The sequence below is a fragment of the Tachysurus vachellii genome, chromosome 26 (assembly GCF_030014155.1).
Source record: "Tachysurus vachellii isolate PV-2020 chromosome 26, HZAU_Pvac_v1, whole genome shotgun sequence".
NCBI lineage: Eukaryota > Metazoa > Chordata > Actinopteri > Siluriformes > Bagridae > Tachysurus > Tachysurus vachellii.
Genome location: NC_083485.1, coordinates 5394671 through 5413933, shown reverse-complemented (window position 1 = coordinate 5413933; position 19263 = coordinate 5394671). Strand labels below are relative to the sequence as shown.

At 37.8% G+C, this 19263-nt stretch overlaps 1 protein-coding gene across 1 annotated transcript; it reads right to left on the bottom strand.

Moving 5' to 3' along the window:
- Positions 1-1873: 1873 nt before the first annotated feature.
- On the bottom strand, positions 1874-18350 carry aspa (aspartoacylase). Its single transcript, XM_060863130.1, has 6 exons — positions 17916-18350; positions 13676-13871; positions 12971-13064; positions 11443-11550; positions 6923-7032; positions 1874-4508 (listed from the first exon to the last, which is right to left on the bottom strand). The coding sequence occupies exons 1-6, from the start codon at positions 18149-18151 to the stop codon at positions 4311-4313; spliced, it is 942 nt and encodes a 313-aa protein (XP_060719113.1). The 5' UTR covers positions 18152-18350; the 3' UTR covers positions 1874-4310.
- Between the last annotated feature and the right edge of the window lie 913 nt (positions 18351-19263).

The following is a 19263-nucleotide window of genomic DNA, read 5'->3' as shown; positions in this document are numbered from 1 at the left end:
TATCCGTGGTACATTCCATAGAGGGACTTATCTGGCAAGGGCAGTCGACAGTATTCTGTTTCTAGGTCATGCAGATTCATTCCACTTTTTATCTTCTCACTGGTATAAAGGCTCAAAATGTTGACTTTCAGGTGAAGGGTTGCACATGTTATATGGAGTATTAATGCTAATGTTATATGGCGTATTGAAGGCCTAATACCTAACCTAACCAGTGAGGGCATTTCTGATGACAATTCCCAAACTGATTTAATCTGACAGGATAGCTACAGTAACTCAAATAACTACTCTATGCAACTGAGCTGAGCAGAAAAGCATTTCAGAAACGAAGCATGTCCAATCTTGAGGCAGATGGGCTACAACAGGAGAAGACCACATCAGGTTCTGCTCCTGTCAAGCAAAAACAACAACCAGTCGGCTGGAAATCACAGGAGACTGGATAACTGCATGAATAAGCAGGTATACAGGTGTTCCTAATTGAAATCAGAGTATAGAAGCCTTTATTATTGTCACATATACATTACAGCACAGTGAAATACTTTTTTTCACATATCCCAACTGAGGCAGTTGGGGACAGAATGCAGGGGCAGCAATGATGCAGAGGCAGCTTGGCAGTGCTGGGGCTTGAACATCGACCTTCCGATCAACATCCCAGAGCCTTGACCGCTTAAGCCTCCACTGCGGTGAGTGGTATCAATCATCACATGGTGAAGTAACAGAAGAATCATCCATCCATCCATCCATCCATCCATCTATCCATCCATCCATTTTCTTTAGCAATTTTCCTATACAGGGTCACAGGAAGTCTATCCAAGGGCACTTGGGGCACAAAGCGGGGGACAGCTGGACAGGGTGCCAGTTCATCACAGGTCACATGCACACACTCATTCACACACTATAGACAGTTTAGAGACCAATCCACCTACAACAAGTCTTTGGGCTTTTGGGAAACTACCCTGAAAAAACTCTGAAGCATAAGGAAAAAAATGCAAACTCTGTGCACAAAGGGTTGAGGTTGGAATAAAAACCAGAATCCAGGAGGTGTGAGGCAAATGTGCTAACCTCATTTAAACTTATTTTTTAAATAATATTTTCTCATAAAATGTTCCATGATCCAATGTTCCAATATCACCAAATGCTTGAATGTTTAATGTGAAGGAAATCCAAGAAATTGGATGTATGAGCATATTGTAATTATTTATATTTTGCCCAGTGATTGATTGGCACCCTGTCCAGGATATACCATTGCCACGTTCCTGGGATACGCCCTAGATTCACAGGAAACCATGACAATCTGAACGGATTACTAAAGATCAATGAATAAATGGATTCTTCCTATTGATTAGGAGTCTGTCATCATTTTATTTGTGTGTGTGTGTGTGTGTGTGTGTGTAACGTTAGAAACCGCTGTGTAAGCGATGAAAGTTGTAGGAAGTGAAACTACATGACATTAAAACCTCTTAAATATTTAAGCGGAACAATCGTCCTACAAAGTGGGGTGTGTGTAGGAGTTTGGACTGTGGTGTATCAGCAGATAAGCTTCTGCATTTGAGTGACCACATGGTTGTTAGTTAATATCTTATGTGTTAGATAGCCAGTGTCGAGTACTTGAGCAAAGGACATCATGTCCTTTCGAATACTACATCTCATTTATGAATAAAGATTACATAAAATAAAAGCTATTTAATCTTCTGAATAAATGAATGGAAGGACTTCACTTTTTATGAGTTCATAGATATTTTATGTAAGTGAGTGTCACCCTCTAGTGGTGCCCTGATATAAAAAAAATATTATATATGTATTAACAACAACAATAACAATAATTAAAACAGCACTGCTGCATCTATATATGCAAATCCAAGAGCCATTATAAGTCTCGGTTATAAATCTCACTTTTTATTATTGTTAAATATGTGCAATCCATAACAAAGGGAACAGACAGCAGCTCCTACATACAGTACCTGAAGAACAATTTACTTATAAGTAATCTAATAAAATATATATATTTTTAAAAATGTGCGTAATTTAGCTTACTAAAATATACAATCTAATTGAAAATTAAAACTTCACATATTCCACACATATTTAACATCTTTAACGTTAAACAGATTGTCCATGAGCACTATATTAACGTGCTACATTACTGAGAACATAGGATTCTTTGCATAGGTCAGTGAGCATTTTTCTGTTAAATAATAATAATAATAATAATAATAATAATAATAATAAAAAATTCATTTATTACTAAAAGTGTTACATTATCACAGTGGAAATAGTGTGCAATTTTCAAATATAGGACAAAATTCATATTTCGGTATTAAACGTGTACAACTGTGTAAAAATTTCTAGAAATGATTAGCAAAACACCACCAATAACTCAGATATTAATATTCGTTGATTCGCCTTCTTCATGTCTGGTAATTGGTTTGAATCCAAATTTTCAGCCTGTACGTCTACTATTATTATTTTTAATTTAAATTCCAATTATTTTGCATTAAACTTTAAACTTATTGTGCAAAGAAACACATTTATGCTAAAATATTCAGGGAGGCAAATTTGTTGGTTGGAGGTATATTTTCATTTAATCCATTAAAATCACTGTTCCCTTAAAAATATTGTTATGTTATAGGAGTGAATTAGCAAGAAAGTTGACGTTTTGGATGTCGATCTATGAGGATGAGGAGCTAAAAGAGCTAGACAGTTTAAATTAATTAAAGTGCCAATCTCTTTAGGGTTAGGGTTAGACCCTAACCCTAACCCTAGGGTTAGGGTAGAGAGAAAAGCAAGGGATAAATCCCACAGGTAAATCCTAACACTAACCCTTTCAGTCAGAAGTTAGCATTTTGGACAAAGTAACTGAGCGAAATGATAATAATAACAATAATAAGTAGAAGTAGAAGTGAAACTATTATAGACATGTTAAAGTAATGATACACTGTCTAGACAGTGACTTCCTTTACTAGTTTCTGTTTATTTTTTCTTGCACTGATGCGCAAAGCTAAAGCGTGACTCCATGATTGGGTGCCGTTTGTGTTCTGATATTACACAGAAAAAAGAAAAAAGAAATTAAAATTAAACACGTCTGTAAAGTAAAACCTATTGTGCATGTTAAAAAAAAGTTGTTTTTTTTTGTTTTTTTTTTAACATGTCATGATTGAAACATATTTCTATATTAGAAAAATTACAATTTTGCCTTTTTTTTGTCCCACCATTCTCAAACCTTGGAAAATTCCAAAGTCACATGTTCAACAGGAAGCTGGTCATCCAATTTTCCTGAAGATCAAGGGAAAAATAAAAATTAAACATTACTTATATATATATATATATATATATATATATATATATATATATATATATATATATATATATATATATAAAAGGTGTATGTGTATTTTAATCCTGTCGATTTCAACTAATTCAATAGCCGAATGCATTTAATGCAAAAATAAACCTTGCAAACAAAGAAAAACTGATATTGCGATTAAGATGTATTAACACGTTTTAACACAAAAAAAAAAAAGTAATGAAATCACCCTAACCAGAGAACTTTCTCCACTACAAAACTAGCGAACAATCATGTGACTTGTGGCCAAATGACCCTGTGCTCTGACTGTAGACTTTGGTTTCCTTCACAAAATGGCTAAAATGTTAGATAAAGCTGTTAATAAACATAAATACTTTACTTCGTTCTAGCAGGTTTCATGCTGAAGAAAATCTTGATGTCGAAGAACATTCCTCAGTATCACTACATTTTTTTGATTTATGAGCAGTTGAGAACTGTTGTGCCTCATTGTGTTTTATTCCTTACGTAGGCAACACTCACTTCTGAGTCTTTAAAGGAAGTCAACAAAGGCATGTTGAAGAACGTACTAGAATCTAGGAACTATCAAAGTCCATTTTTTTTTTATTTCCGAGCTAATCCAAATTTTATAGCTTCATATATTCCATGTGTTCCGTTTGTTAAAGTATAACAACTATGTAGAAATATAAGTATAAATAGAAACGATTTAGTATTTTATAAATATAAACTGCACCATAAAACGTTTAGGTATGACAAACCTTAAAACTAATATAAAAATATCCAATGTTTGTTCTTTGAAATTGTAAATAGATAATTAACCTGACTTGTTTAAATGATTTGATTCGTTGTAAGTGAAAGATTTCTACAAAAACTGTAAAAAAAAAAAAAAAAAAAAAAAAAAAAAAAATTTTAAATGAGAGTAGTTGTAGTTTTCAGGCATGGTAGAATGCATGTAAGTTAGAGATCTGATTTTTTTTTCCCTCTCTAATGGTGCTGGTTATTGTGATATTTGTTATTTGGTGTTTTTTCGAATGGAATTAACAGATAGTGTTTCTCTGCAGGTGGTAACGAAGGCCTGGTGCTTCTCGTAATAGGCGGCTTCATTAATAAACGTTGGGTAGACCGGACCGGCTCCCTCGTACACGATTGTCCTCCCGTCAAATGTTTGGAACATTGGGTCGCTGGGGTTCAGGGGCTCCCAATCACAATCCTGGGGGGAGGAGAAGGGAGTGAGGGGTGAGGGGGGGGACGGGAGAGAGCGAAAGAGCGAGATGAGGGAGAGAGAAGGAATCCCTCCAATTATACACATTATTTTACACAGTTCATCTCTCTTATAATTTGTGATAATTTATTCATTCACTAAATATAAAGAACACATACTATCGTATACTACACTATATTCATGCTGTGACAAATTGTTTACAAAAAAATGCTACACAATGCTCACAGGCTGGTTCAAGTATTTCAGAAACTGCTGATCAGCTGGGACACGTCCGGTTCTATGGATGTGTTAATGCCTTATATGTAGACAATTAAGTCGATCTCACACTGTGCGATTTTTCATAATCCTTCGCGATTGTTGCTTGTGAGACGAATACGATCCCCATGTCACACTGTAGGATCTCAGTTTCACCCATGAAGACTTGTCCGGGTTTTTACGCCTTCAATCCGTGACACGTTCAGACCAGCAGTCTCACGCTAATATGGTAGGTGACAGCAAACAAAAACAATCTATAGCATTTTTAGTATTTCTTCCTGCTGTACTGTCCACCTGACTTGTTTTGACAGCTTTTCTGAAGTGGTTTAAAGTTGTCGCACTAAGTGCGTCACTCAGTTCGGCTCTCCTATTGGTTCTGGCTTTGACGCTTGTCATAGGAGATGTGACATTGCAGGTAGGTAAGTGTCTGAAATCTTCATCGGAGGAAAAACTGATAAATAAATCCATAAATCCATAAAAACCGACCATAAATCGGCTGTGACTATGTCAAACTAGCAATCAAAGACTATTGATTTCTAGGATTCTAGAAATCTTTTAGGATTTTCAAAATTTGTCTCAGACAACCAAATCGTGGCAAAAATAACACAGTGTGAGCCTGGCTTTATTTAAAAACATCACCTGATCAGGGTTTGTGTGTATGAATTTTGTTTTTGTTTTATCTTTGCGTCTTTTTGCCTGATTTTTGGTTTGCCGTACACACCCACGTTCATTGTTAAACACAGGCGGTGTTGTAAGTATGTGCAGCTCACACAGTAAAACACACATTCTAGGTCAATGTTTGCTTGTACAGTGAGGGACTTGAGCAGCCTTGGTCTTTCCCAGTGACTCTCAGATTTCTTCGGTTTAGCAGAGGATAAAGCCACTCCCTTTCTCTCCTTTCTTTCAATCTCGATGACAAAGCTCACCTGAAGGTGTTAAACTAATATCTATCTTTTTGTTTTTTTTGTTAGATTCTGATGTGTTTAGAATTCCAAGAGTCTATAACAAATAGGAGCGTGTAAAGGTAACGTTAACGTATAGACAATCTCATGCATTGACTATGTTAAGTTGAAGAAGCAATAGAGGCAGCTGCAAGGTTTATATAAATGTTTGTATTAGCGCCGTGGACCGAAGGTATGGAGCAGCATGAATCACAATAACCTCTCTCTCTCTCTCTCTCTCTCTCTTTCTCTCTCGCTCTCTCTCTCTCTCTCTGATGTCTATCTATTAATTAAATTGAACAATACAGTGTAAAATAGTGAATTGTTTGATACAAGGTTCTTAAATCAATACCTAGTATGGTATAATAAACAAGACAAAGCCGACAATTTCTCCTTTAAAAATAGGGCCCAACAGAGGTAGCTTGTCATTTTGGGATTTAAACTCACCACCTATAGATCATCGTATCCCTGATGCTCTCGTTCTGTTCATTATCGTTTCTATAGTAACAGTGTATTCAGAGGCACATGCTCCACATGTGCATGCTTTTAATGAGCAGGAAGGAGTCTCCATTTTACATTTACAGCATTTTGTCAGACGCACTTATCCAGAGCGACATACATTATCTCATTTTTTGTACATCTGAGCAATTGAGGGTTAAGGGCCTTGCTCAGGGGCCCAAGTGTGGCAGCTTGGTGGACCTGGGATCGAACTCACAACCTTCCGATTGGTAGCCCAACACCTTAACCACTAGGTTACCACATGCCCACGTCTCCAGTGTCAGCAATTTGTAAACAGTCACAAGAAAGGTTTCGCAAGATAAGAAAGTCAGGGTAAAAATAAATAAATCATTTCAGTGATGTTCCACACAGCTCAGTATTGGACTGCAGACAACTGAGCGGAAGGTTGTGAGTTCGAATCCCCGGACCAAACAGCTGCTACTGCCGGACCCTTGTGCAAAGCTCTTAACACTCAACTGCTCAGGTGTATAAATGAGATGAGCGTTCTGGATAAATGTGTGTAAGAATTCCATGTAACTATACATGGAGATAAATATGCCACCCCTCTCTTCAATAATTCTAATCATTGGCAAATTCCTGTGGAATAAGAGGAATAAAACACTTCAGGATGTTATGTCACAGGAGAATTGACTTCAAAGCAAACTTCAGAGGATGCTATAAGACAGGATGAGAGTGTTCGTGTAATACCTGTAGGTGAGGATGTACCATAGCGCTGATGTTGCCGTTTGCGTCTCTTGGATAATCCACTCTCTCGTGCACCCTGAACACTTCCACGCGACATGCTGGAAACTCCATGCCTTTGAAAAACACACACACACAGCAGTGAATCGACTCAACTCATACTGTATGCTTGCTTACAAGGAATCTTAAACTGTGGAGCACTAAGACAGGAAACTGCCAAATGGCTTTTAGGAAAAAAGTTATTTAACTCCTTGTCAGAGAGTCCATCTTGTTTTTGTGGTTCAGGTTCATTATCAGGTTCATTTAGTCTTTAATTAGTATTTTGGACTAATTTAACCTCTTAAACTCCCAAAGGTCTTTAATGAGTCCAGAATTGTATTCCTCAGTCTCTTAATTAATTCCTTTCTTAAATGCTTTACTACTGAAACACTGAATAATTCAAATAATTTGGCTTAATAAATAAATAAAGCATAAGCCGGAGTTAATCATTGTGTATAATTTCTTTCAGGATTTTATGTCTGTGTAAAGCAGGTGAAGAGGTTTGACGGATAAGCTAAATACTGAAGCCAATTTCCTTGGCTTCAAATTCACTTTATGCAAAAAATATTGCATATGAAGCAAACCATGCTTCTCAAAAAGTCCGTAAATCAGAGACAGGGTTTTCCGATAGCGTCTACATACAGCCTTTAAACACAGGTGAAGTTAAACCTGGGAGGGAAAAAATCTGGGCTAGAAAATACAGAGTGAACCCTCACCGGAATACTGATACTGGTTATATCATGGCATTACAGACTTAAAAGTCCTTGTGTTGACTATAGAGGACTTAATTCCATTACAGTCCACTACCCTTACCCCTGCCACTAGAAATAGAAGTGTCCCCAGTCTGCTGATTGGTCCACACCGTCCTGGAGTACCTGACGGTTTGGGAGGGTTACATTCCCGAGGAAAGCTCATGGGTAGACGCACACAACCTCCTAGACCCGTTGCTCATTTCTGACTTTCATAAAGCCCACCCAGATCATCCAGCCTCAAGACCCCAGGGGCAGCATCTCAAGAGAGCTCCTAGAGGTGTTCCTAGGAGGGGGATTATATAGCATCTCTATCAGCTGCCCCTTATGCAAAATCTTATGCAAATCATGCTTCTAATAAAGAGTACAACAATCAGATGCAGGGTTTTTAGCTTTTTATAGCTACTTACCATACCTTTTGACCCATACCCACAGCTGACTGTACTATACTATACTGTATTCACGTTATTTCTGCATGAACAGCTCTACTTCTTGTGGGATACAATAACAGGCTAGCACATGCTATTATTATAGATTTCATTTATCACATGTTATGCTTGAATGTCTTATACTTCATGCAGCTGAATTAAGATGATGTTTTTGTGATTTTACATGGAAGCGTGTAAGTTACTGTGCATGTCTGGTGCCGTGTTTGTTCAGCTTGAGATTTAAAAGCAGGCTTGGGCTCCAGGTCAGTTCAGCAAGAAATCTGAAGCAAAACTGTACTTTCTGCCCTGTAGGAGTTATTTTGGTACTAATTAAAAAAAAAAAACTAAACAAAACAAAAAAATCTTTATCAATATCTCCATATAATCAAAACATACGATTAAAAAGACAGTAAATGTTATTGCTTCTTGACATTTAAGAGAAATTAAATGGGGTTTTCAGCAAAGGAGCATGAGGTTGTGTCATCGTGGCGGATTGTGAAGGTTAAATTCAAATATCAAGTCTAGCAGATATGTGATTTTGTCTCTTTGCACAAAGCCTTTAACCTTCACCTACTTGCTTTGACTGGGTTCTTCCTCACTTTTACATCACTTTTCATCAAGTCACCTTCGAAACAGCCCATGGAAATAATAGCCAAATATAAGATCCAGCTTGATCTCTGTGATACAACGGTATCTGGGTTTGCACTTAATAATTACACACCCTGTTTTCTATTCATTGATGACAACAATTTGCTTTTGTCAATCCGAGCTTGTGTAGACGGCAGGCTGATGGAGACCTTAAGCCTTTTGGATAACAAGTACAAATACAGTAAACATTCTTTGAAAGGCGCAGAAGAAACATTTGGAGCTAGACAACCAGCAAAGCACGGATTTCCAATCTTTAAAGTTGACGGTAACAAAGATTTTTTTCTATTGTATCATTGTAGGGGGCACGGTGGCTTAGTGGTTAGCACGTTCGCCTCACACTGCCAGGGTCGGGGTTCGATTCCCCCCTCCACCTTGTGTGTGTGGAGTTTGCATGTTCTCCCCGTGCCTCGGGGGTTTCCTCCGGGTACTCCGGTTTCCTCCCCCGGTCCAAAGACATGCATGGTAGGTTGATTGGCATCTCTGGAAAATTGTCCGTATTGCGTGAGTGAATGAGAGTGTGTGTGTGCCCTGCCTTGATGCCCGATGACACCTGAGATAGGCACAGGCTCCCCGTGACCCGAGGTAGTTCGGATAAGCGGTAGAAAATGAATGAATGAATGAATGTATCATTGTAGTTTTTTCGACTCAGACTAACGTCGTAGCAGTGATCACGTCCTGAGATTTCAAAAGGGAAGAAAAAGAAAATCTGTCTTGAGTTCTATGACATGCAACATTCATGGGCGAATCGCACTGTGATTGAAACTCCCATTCAGCTATAAGTTGTGCCACACGAGGTCATTTCAGCTTAATCAGGTAAATCCACTGTAAATCCTCTGCTCTGTGTCGACAGATGTGAAATCTGTCATGTGGACCAGGAAGTGAAGTGCAGTATAGAATCCCAAGAATTTAGGAGGTGTTTTTCAGTTCGGTTGCATTGGAACTGCGCTGGGATTCCTGGGAACCTGAACGCAACTTACAGTATTTAGGTCCACACTTGTTCAGGAAGTAAAGTAACCTGCGCGTGTGTTTTATCCCATGACGACATCAATAATTTTCACAACGCATGTCCCCAATGAGTGGCTTGGGAACGTTGTGAGACACAGAAGAAGTGAGATACACTTAATTACTGCACATAATAAAATCTGGTGAGTCATGTTGTTGTGTTCCCCATGCACGTTTGTGATGAGTTAAAATAAAAGGAAATGCATCAGGGTTTAATAGAAACAAGTGAGTCTGAAACCTGACCAATGCTGCAGGACCATAACAAACTTGCCCATTGTGAAAACCACCTTAAACAACAGTTGAATTCTCGATTCTAATTTCTCAGAAAAGAAGCGGCTGATGAATTTTCTATAACAGAAGCTCCAACGATAATTCCAGCTGTGAGATGTTTTTTCTTACATGTCTCATGTATCACAGCACGTTTGCCTCACACATCCAAGGTTGTGGGTTCAATTCCCACCTCCGACATATGCGTGTGTGGAGTTCACGGGAGTGCCTGTGGGGTTTCCTCTGGGTCCACCAGTTTCATCCCCCAGGCCAAAGACTTGTGTTGTAAGCTTATTTGCATCTCTAAATTGTCTATAGTGTGTGAATGGGTGTGTGAGTGTGTGTGTGTGATTGACTTTCATCCTATCCATGGTGTGCCCTGCCCTGTGCCCCGAGTCTCCTGGGATAGACTGCAGGTTTCTTGCGACCCAGTAGGATAAGCAGAGTAAAAGATAAATGGATGGATGGATGGAATCACACTTGGGACTTGGGACATCAACCCCCCAAAGAGTTCTATTACTTTAAATGTTATACCAATGTTAAGTATCCTATGCCATCATAGAATTTATATAAAACCTATTTTTTTTTAAATAATGCAAAGGTTTTATTGGTACACTGCATCCTCTCCCGTTGTCATTGTGTTTCTTGACTTAGCTTCCGACCAGTTCAGCTTGGGCAAGTGGAAAACACGTTGAAACACTCACAGGAAAGCATTCAGCAGTGACAATGCAGCGGCAGTGTTACACTTCTAACGACATGGAAACTAACCAACTTTTAACAAGTATCCTATTCACAAGATTCACAGGCTGAACGAGACAAGTTCGTCAGGCATTGGCACTGGCTGCATGTTTCCGCCTAAGAGAAAGAAGACAAAAAAACGTGTGTGTATGTGTGTATTGACTGGGCAAGATACAGATGATGTTACACATGAGTGCCCAAGGCTGCTTTTTATACCATGTGACTGTGTACAAAAAAAAGAGGAAAAGGCCTTAAGAGAAACTGTTCCTCAAAAAGTATAAATGTCAGGGTTCTCGAGTTCAGTAGAGGTTGTTGATTCAATGTACTAAATGTGTTGTTATGACTAAAAACAATTATTTCTCTTGTTATTTACACAGCTGTCTGCGGGCGAGGGGCAGAATAATGGCTTGGTGCATTCTCAAATAATGTAATGGATGTAATGCTTTGTAATCCTTAAATCACTGGAAGCTCTTTTCTGCCATTACTATTATTGTGATGTGTGCTTGCTTATTAAATATGTAATGCTTTTGAGTTATACCACAGCTTGAGATCCCACTGGCTTCAAATCACTCTGTGTCTTATATACATCCCTGTAAAAAAACAACAACTGGTTACCAGTCAATTGGCATCTATAGTTACCTTAGATTAGCCTTACCACTATTAAACATCTCGATGAAATCCAGCGCGTGCTTCACTATCATCCGCATGGACTCAAAGATATTGCTTCGCAAAACTCCCTGAGGCTGGGGACCCACTTCAAGACCTGAAATACATGTCAGGCAGATATTACATAACATGTGAACATCGGTCTTTGCCGGTTTTGGTTATATAAGTGATTGCAAACATGTATGTCTGTATGTGTGTGTGTGTGTACGTGTGTTTGTTTGGGGTGGGGATGGCGGTTTGGATTACAGCCATCCATGTCCCTTTTGCAATATCTATTACAGGCAGGTAACTGAATACAAACACATTATTCAGAATGTACAGATCATTTGTGCTAAACAGAAAGTTTTACATTACGAACATATTAGAAGCTCTTTCTTCTTGACAGAACCTCAGGTCGGATAGGGAGCATCCCATCCTGAAGCCACTCCAGTGTTGTAAGACTATATGGTTTGAGTTGTTGATGAACCATTGCCCCCAGTCTTAGGTCACTCTGGAGCGAGGTTTCTTTAAAGACCTTTCTGTGTTTTTGGCTTCACCATATTAGCCGGTTTACACTTGTTATACTTCAATACTTGTTTTTTTCCCAGATGTACGTTAGAAGTTCACCCAAAAGCATCATGGGACCCGAGAATCTTTTTTCTCTTGACCCAAGAGATCTCAGAAATGGCTTCTGTCTAGCCTCTTTACCTAACTGATGGAGTATTTCTGAGATGCTTGTTCTTTCTGGCAGGTGGCTATTCAGTTCTTTGTCATGCCCCTGACAAATGCCCTTCTTACTAAGTTCAGAAAGAGTCCGTGTGGTGCCAATCGTATTCCATTTCACAGTGATGAAGCCCACTGGAAATTGAAAGCTTTTGAAATGGTTCTATACTCTCTCTGGTTTTTGGTGTGATGCACATTTTGAATGACTTTTTATATTATGTCCAGTCAAATGAATTCCCATAAACGCACTACAGGGAAGGTACTATAGACATCTCCAGATAATTTAAGCCAATATTTGCTCCACTGCCTTATGGGTCTGTGTACTCTGCAAAAGGCTCCTTGGCTTTGGCAAGAATTAACAGACCATGCTGGCGTTCCTACAACCCCCAAACCCAGCTGGTGTGTCCTGGGGTATAGTGAAAGTATAATCTTTTTATAACCTTACAGTTTGGGCGACATCCTGTATAGATATGAACAAAGATACAGATAGTGACATTGAATCTTCTTCGGTCAGTTAACCTGTAATATTCATGGTGCTTGTAAACCGACCGTGTAGCAGCACTTGTTGCATTCCTTGTGTTTAGTATTGCTGTTTTTGGCTCGGCCATCAAGTAACGTTCTGGTCAATTATTACAATCTTTTGGCAGAGAATCATCTGGTAGATGAATATATGCAAATCAAATGAAGAGATTTCAACACTCATCTGTATCAAAGTCTATGGTAGGATTTTCAAACACCAACCACCCCCACAACCTTGAAAGTTTATTCACCTTAGCAGACTTTGGCAACAAAGGCAATCTTATTATTTGACTCACCGACAGAGTGCTTGGCCACTGAGCGGGTGGTTGCATATTTGAGCTGAGGGTGTTCATTCAGCAGCACCATGCAGCTCTCCGGAGCCATGGCTTTCTGGGCAGAAGGCACACAGGTGACACTGTAAGCTGATACCGTACTCACCCTATTGACCTTTGCTGCACAAGGTACACCTTTTGGTGATTACAATAACTTCATTTCATGTCAGACCACATCACACAACTCTATCACTGATCATTATTCTGATAACAGCATACCCTACAGGTCCCACGTGCCTTTCTCCCTTACATTGTATATGTAGTGTTTGCTGTACCGCTAATAGCTTACGAGTTTAGAAGCCATGTGTTTTAACAAGCTGGCGTTTCTCAAAAGTTCAATGTACAGCATGCTTCCTGATGCTGGTGGACATGAAGTATGAAGTCCACGATACTAGCGTGATTGCGATAAGCTAAATGAATAAGCCAGCTGCAACCTTGCTTGTTCACAGAGTGATGCATGCCACGCAAGCTTCACATGATCTTAATGTCTATGGGGAACTCAGCCCACTACTAGGAACTGATTCTATAAAATCTGTTGCATTTCTTACTTAAACAAGACTCCTGCATTCTTCATAAAAAGCATGTTTTAGTGTAAATAGATTGTATGTTTTTTGAAATATTTCTAAGATTCCTCTGAACTTCATGTGTGAAGTTTTAGAAGCTGCTTACTTTGATGTAATGCACCATCTGAAGGTTGAAGTGGTCTGTCGAGCTCTCCAAGATAAGCGTAGAGCCCATGTTGGATGTGGTGTTATGAAGGTCAAAGATAACATCGTAGGCATCTGGGCTTCCTTTAGGTCCAAAGATCTGGTTGATTTCCTTAGCTCGCTGAACTTCATATGGCAGCTTGTCTCCAGCTGGCATGCTGTGGAGAGAGTTAACGTGTCATGTTTAATCGTGAGTTTGGAATAAAACACAAGGAGATAAATGCTATTAAAGGGAAAGACTCAAGGAATCAATGAAGTAGTCAGATGCGGCTCAATACAAGTCCTCTTATTATATTACGATATAAACGTAAGACTAAGTCGACTGTCCGTTATACAAGCTACTGTGAAATAGCTTACTTTTATGTAAGGGATGAATCAGGACACAGCATGTTGTGATACTTTAAAATTTTGTATTTTTTTTACATTATAAAAGAAAGAAAAACGTTAGCTCCTGTTACCACAGACATTATAGCATTCAGCAAGCAGTATCTTCAACATAATGTCCTCTCAGCTCAGTTTATTATTAGCCTTAGATCGGCATGCTTTATACAAGAATTAACTGTTACTATAGAAACGACAGCATGTTAAAACAAGCTCATTAATCTAAACCTTGCAGAGGGAATTACTGTCAGAGATTCTGTTTCAGAAAATGAATTAACACCATCAGAATAGAGAATTCAACAGGACTGTAATACAAGCAAGTGTGAGTGGGATGAAATCCAGGGCTCTAAACTAGCATGATCACAGTAAGTTAAGTCTTTGCTAACTTAAACGAACAAGTTAGCAAAGAGTGAGATGTAGCTATAATGCTTTCAATAAATGTCCCCAAGCTTCTAACACCTTCAAACTTAACACCTTCTTTAAAAAGAAATGGATTCTAGACTAACTTAGTTGTTAGCTAACATTTGTTACTGACTGCTGTCCTCACAAAAGGGGTCATAATCTGACCATGATTATCAGCCAGAATTTGCATTCTAACAAGTGTCTAACCATCGCCAGAAATGTTACTGGGTGTATAATATATAACCATTTTGATTTAGCTTTTTACAACCCTGACACGATTCACACCCACAATTATAATTCTTGGCTGTAAAGTTCCACAGAACAAAATTAGACGTGGCTCCCAATAATAGTTTGCCAGTTGGCAGTGTCTCTTTGTAACTGATCTCAGGCTGGCATGCTTAAAAAAAAAACAAGACTTTGTCTTGCAAACTCACAAAATTTGCATGTAATCCCTCATAGATATTTACTGAGTGGTGTCATTTCTTTTTGTGGTTTGCATGAGATTTGACAGAACCTGTTTAAAAATGTGGCTACATTGCACCTTTTTTTGCTCACTGCAGGATGATCGTTCTAAGACAAAACATCAACCCAGGTTTTAATGGGTTACTCTTTATAGTTATGCATTGTCAGGAAGCTTAAAGAAACAGAACTGTTTTGTAGAATTTTCCTGTTCACACATGAATATGATCTGTGAGAAACTTTTTGTTTCCGTAGTTGGTTGTCATGTCTAGACAGGAGAAGGGGAAAAAATCCTCTTGAACCACAGTAGATGTACACATGCTGAATAAACATACCAACGCCACAATTTAGACGTGACCTGACACAGCAAATGACACGTCTGAGCAAATTCATTGGCTGAACAAACAGACAAATAAATAAATAAATAAATAAATAAATAAATAAATAAATAAATAAATGACAAAACTGTCTCTGGAAACCTCAAAAAGGAGCCATATGGACCCTACAAACACTTTTAGTTTTTCTAACATATAAATGAGACGAACAATACACCCTTCCAGCGTACACTGTTACACAGGAGAGTGATTGTAGTATTTCAGTGTTTGACTGTATTTTAATTGCAACAATTGCATTTCATTTAGACCCTGTGCCCAGGCTGCTTTCAAAAGCCTTTATGAATAGATAGTGCATTGTTTTATCTTTTGAAATAAATTAAACAAAAACAACAATAATCAAAGCTGTGTTTGAAGCACATTTGCAAGTGAACAATAAAGTATTTAAATGTGTCTATTATTTGGACCTCATGCAGAGATAGTTTCCAATAAACTGTCATTTAAGCCTGATTTTCATCAAACAATACAAACAATGATGTTGTTTTGAGCCCAGAATTAATGTTTTTTGTGGAGAACCTTGATGCATATCCGTTTATGCAAGTTCTAAAATTTCTAAAATCATGCTGTAGGTGACAAAAGACACTTCTGACCTCGATTTTGCAACACTGGGGATTGCCGAGATTGCAGCTACTTCCTTCTTGTTCCTCGTGGAACTTTTACACTTATTAATCTAAGGGATTAACGATGACTCAGAGATTTCAAGAAAAGACTAACAAAAGTTTAAAGAACTCTTAACGAACACCAACTATATTAAAAAAAAAAGGTTAGAAGTCCGTGTGGATGGAAAGGAAAATAATCCTCAAACATTTCCTGTAAGGAGCTGTGCATAAATAACTAATAGAATAATACTTAATTAATGTTTTAGTACTGAGTAAATAATACCTGCAGAGATGCTGAAGAATTAATGAGCTGTGCACATTAACGGCCAACTAAAGCTTAGCTGTCTGATCAGCCACTGGTAATGCTAATAGTTAAGTATTAACATCTTGTTAAGTCATTCTCTTAACTAATATTAGGATGTAATAAATTAAAAAAAAAATCATAAAATGTATTTTCCTTTTCAGTAAACAGAGTAGGTTTTTGGTTGTTTTTTTTGTTTGTTTGTTTGTTTTTAGGAAAATAACAGCTCTCATTTGTCTCAAAATCGATTGAAACCATTGTAGTTTTTAATGCTGCATGTATCTGATTAAATACCCAAATTAAGCTCAAGAAACAAAAATACAACGTAAGACATGATTACTAGTTAAACTCTAGCTCAAAATGTCAAGAAAGTTGTCGTATTTTTGTTTTGTTTTTTTTTTAATTTGGTTAGCAACATAATGTTAACTTAAAAAAAACACCTTGTTACTACAAGAACCATTTTGTTCTTACAATAATCTTCTTTTTTTCTCAAATCCTGGTGCTACATATGCAAAGAAAGTTGGTTAGTAGCAGGATGTTTTCCTGTAGTAACCGGATTACAAAAACTCAACAGAGGTTTTCTTGTAATAGTGAGTTTTCTTGTAATAACAGTATGTTTATAATAAGATTTTTATCAAAATGCTAACGTAAAAGCAACCGAGTGCTTTAAAAACAATGCTTTCTCTTATTAGTTTTCTCTTAGGTAAAAAAACGTTGGTCTGGAATAACAGGACGTTGTCCCATAATAACGAGATGTTTTCTTGCAGTAAACAGATGCTTTTTTCAGATTTTTTTTCACAAATAATAAAATACTTCTCTCACAATAACAAGCTTTTCTGGTAACATCAAGTTGTTTTCATCTTATGTTTTCTTGGCATGTTTGCTTGTAATAAAAATACATTCTCTTTTAATAATAACTTATCTTGTAATAAACAAACACTTTATTTATTAAAACATGGGATGTGTTCTCCCATCAAGAATAAACAAGTGTGTTGTTTATTCTTGATAACAACATTTGTTTATAATAAAATGTAATCTCATAATTTCTTGTAGTAACAAGTTATTTTCTCATAATAACGAGATGTTTACTTGTAATAAGCAAATGCTTATTGTCATAATGTTTTCTGTCAAATAAGTTGACGTTTAATAATGAGACATCTTGTAGTATCGAGTTTTCTTGTAATAACATTACAAGTATTGTTGTAAAAACAAGATATCTCATAATAACGAGATGTTTACTTGTAGTAAGCTAATGCTTATTGTCGTAATGTTTTGTCAAATAAGTTTACGTTTAATAATGAGACACTTCTTGTAGTATCGAGTTGCTTTCTTGTAATAACAAGTATTGTTATAAAAACAAGATATCTCATAATAACGAGATGTTTACTTGTAGTAAGCCAATGCTTATTGTTGTAAAAACAAGAGATCAAGATATCAAGAAAAAACGAGATATTTTTCTTGCACATTTCCGTCTACTTTTCATGCAAAAATGAGATGTTTTTTCATGATAACGACATGCTGAAGGAGATTTGTTTCTTCCATGGCAACACTTCAGTACTTTTACATAATTGAAGTGACGTTTGGGTCTCAGCTGACCGACCGCTCTGATACACTGGTGTGATTACCGTGCACATGACAACGATGTTGTGCGCGAGCGCCGGTGTTTACCTCAGGTTTTCCGCTGTGAAGGCTCGATTCAAATCCGTGTCGATGTACCTGGCGCACTTCTCCACAGCTCTGGGGTTGCAAATGAAGGGCTCGGTGTGAACTCTGCTCCTGCGGATCTCACTGTCGTTTTTGGTCCACATGGACACGAGCATGATGCCGGACATCTCGTTCCCGTGCGTGCCGCCGAAAATCGCCACGCGCGGCGCTTCGGCTAAACAACACACGTCACTGCTCATAGCGCGCGCACCTGCGAGAGGTTAAAATGCGGAATAACGAACCACTAAAGTGGGATGAAAGTTTACAGAGATGTCGGTCAGACTGTAGTCTCCGGGTGGTGTCTGTAGTCACTCCGAGAGGAGTTGGAAAGCACGTTATGTAACACGATTTAAAAGTCCGAGTGGCGCTCGAGGCTTTAACTCCGCTTTCAGGACTATATTAGGCTCGAGTGGGCGGGGCTTAAGAGAAATAGCTGCCCACTGATCTGACCGCCGAGTAAACAAACCGGTTAGCGCCGGGATTCACTCTGTCAGCGGCTGGCTTGTTGTTAAACCAAAAACAACAACGTTAGAACTCTAAAAATACGACTTTTTACTTATACATTCATTGTATCTATGTACTCTACCATTTTGTCCCACAAACACACAGTTTTGTCATACTATCCTTACAAGGACCTGTCTTTATGGGGACCTTCTACAGACATTATTAATGCAGACAGTCAGGTATAAACAAACTGGCAGAGTTTAACTTATCTGCATTTATTCTCTGGCATGTTAAGAAAAAAACAAAACTTGTGGATCTGAAAAACGATGACTTAATTTAGGTGACATCATTTAACTGGGTCTCAGCATCACACAGGAAGCTGACCATCATAATCTTGGGCAGGCACATTGTACACACTGTAAGACATTAAAACTGTCTTGACTCAATGATAAATATATTTTTGCATATTTATAATGCATACAATATGTACATAAGGTGTACGAATGTAACACAACCAGCACAAAGTTTAAATCACGTACATATTTTTAGTATTGACACATTTTCTAGACGTTTCAGGTTAAAGGATGCATGAGGCCTCCCACAGTTAAATGACAAATGTTCAGAATTAAATTTTTTTTTTTTATAAAACATGTTAACGTTACTTTTAGTGATACAATCTGATCAAAATCTAAATGTTACATTAAAATGGTTTTCAGTCTGTTACAAAAAGCTACACTATAGAGCTTAAGAATATATATAATTATGTCTCATGTTGAATGTTTTTGTTAATGACATCTAAGTTTTGAACTGAATACACCCTTATTAATGCCATGTCTGTACCAAAGTCTAACACTAACCCTAACCTCAG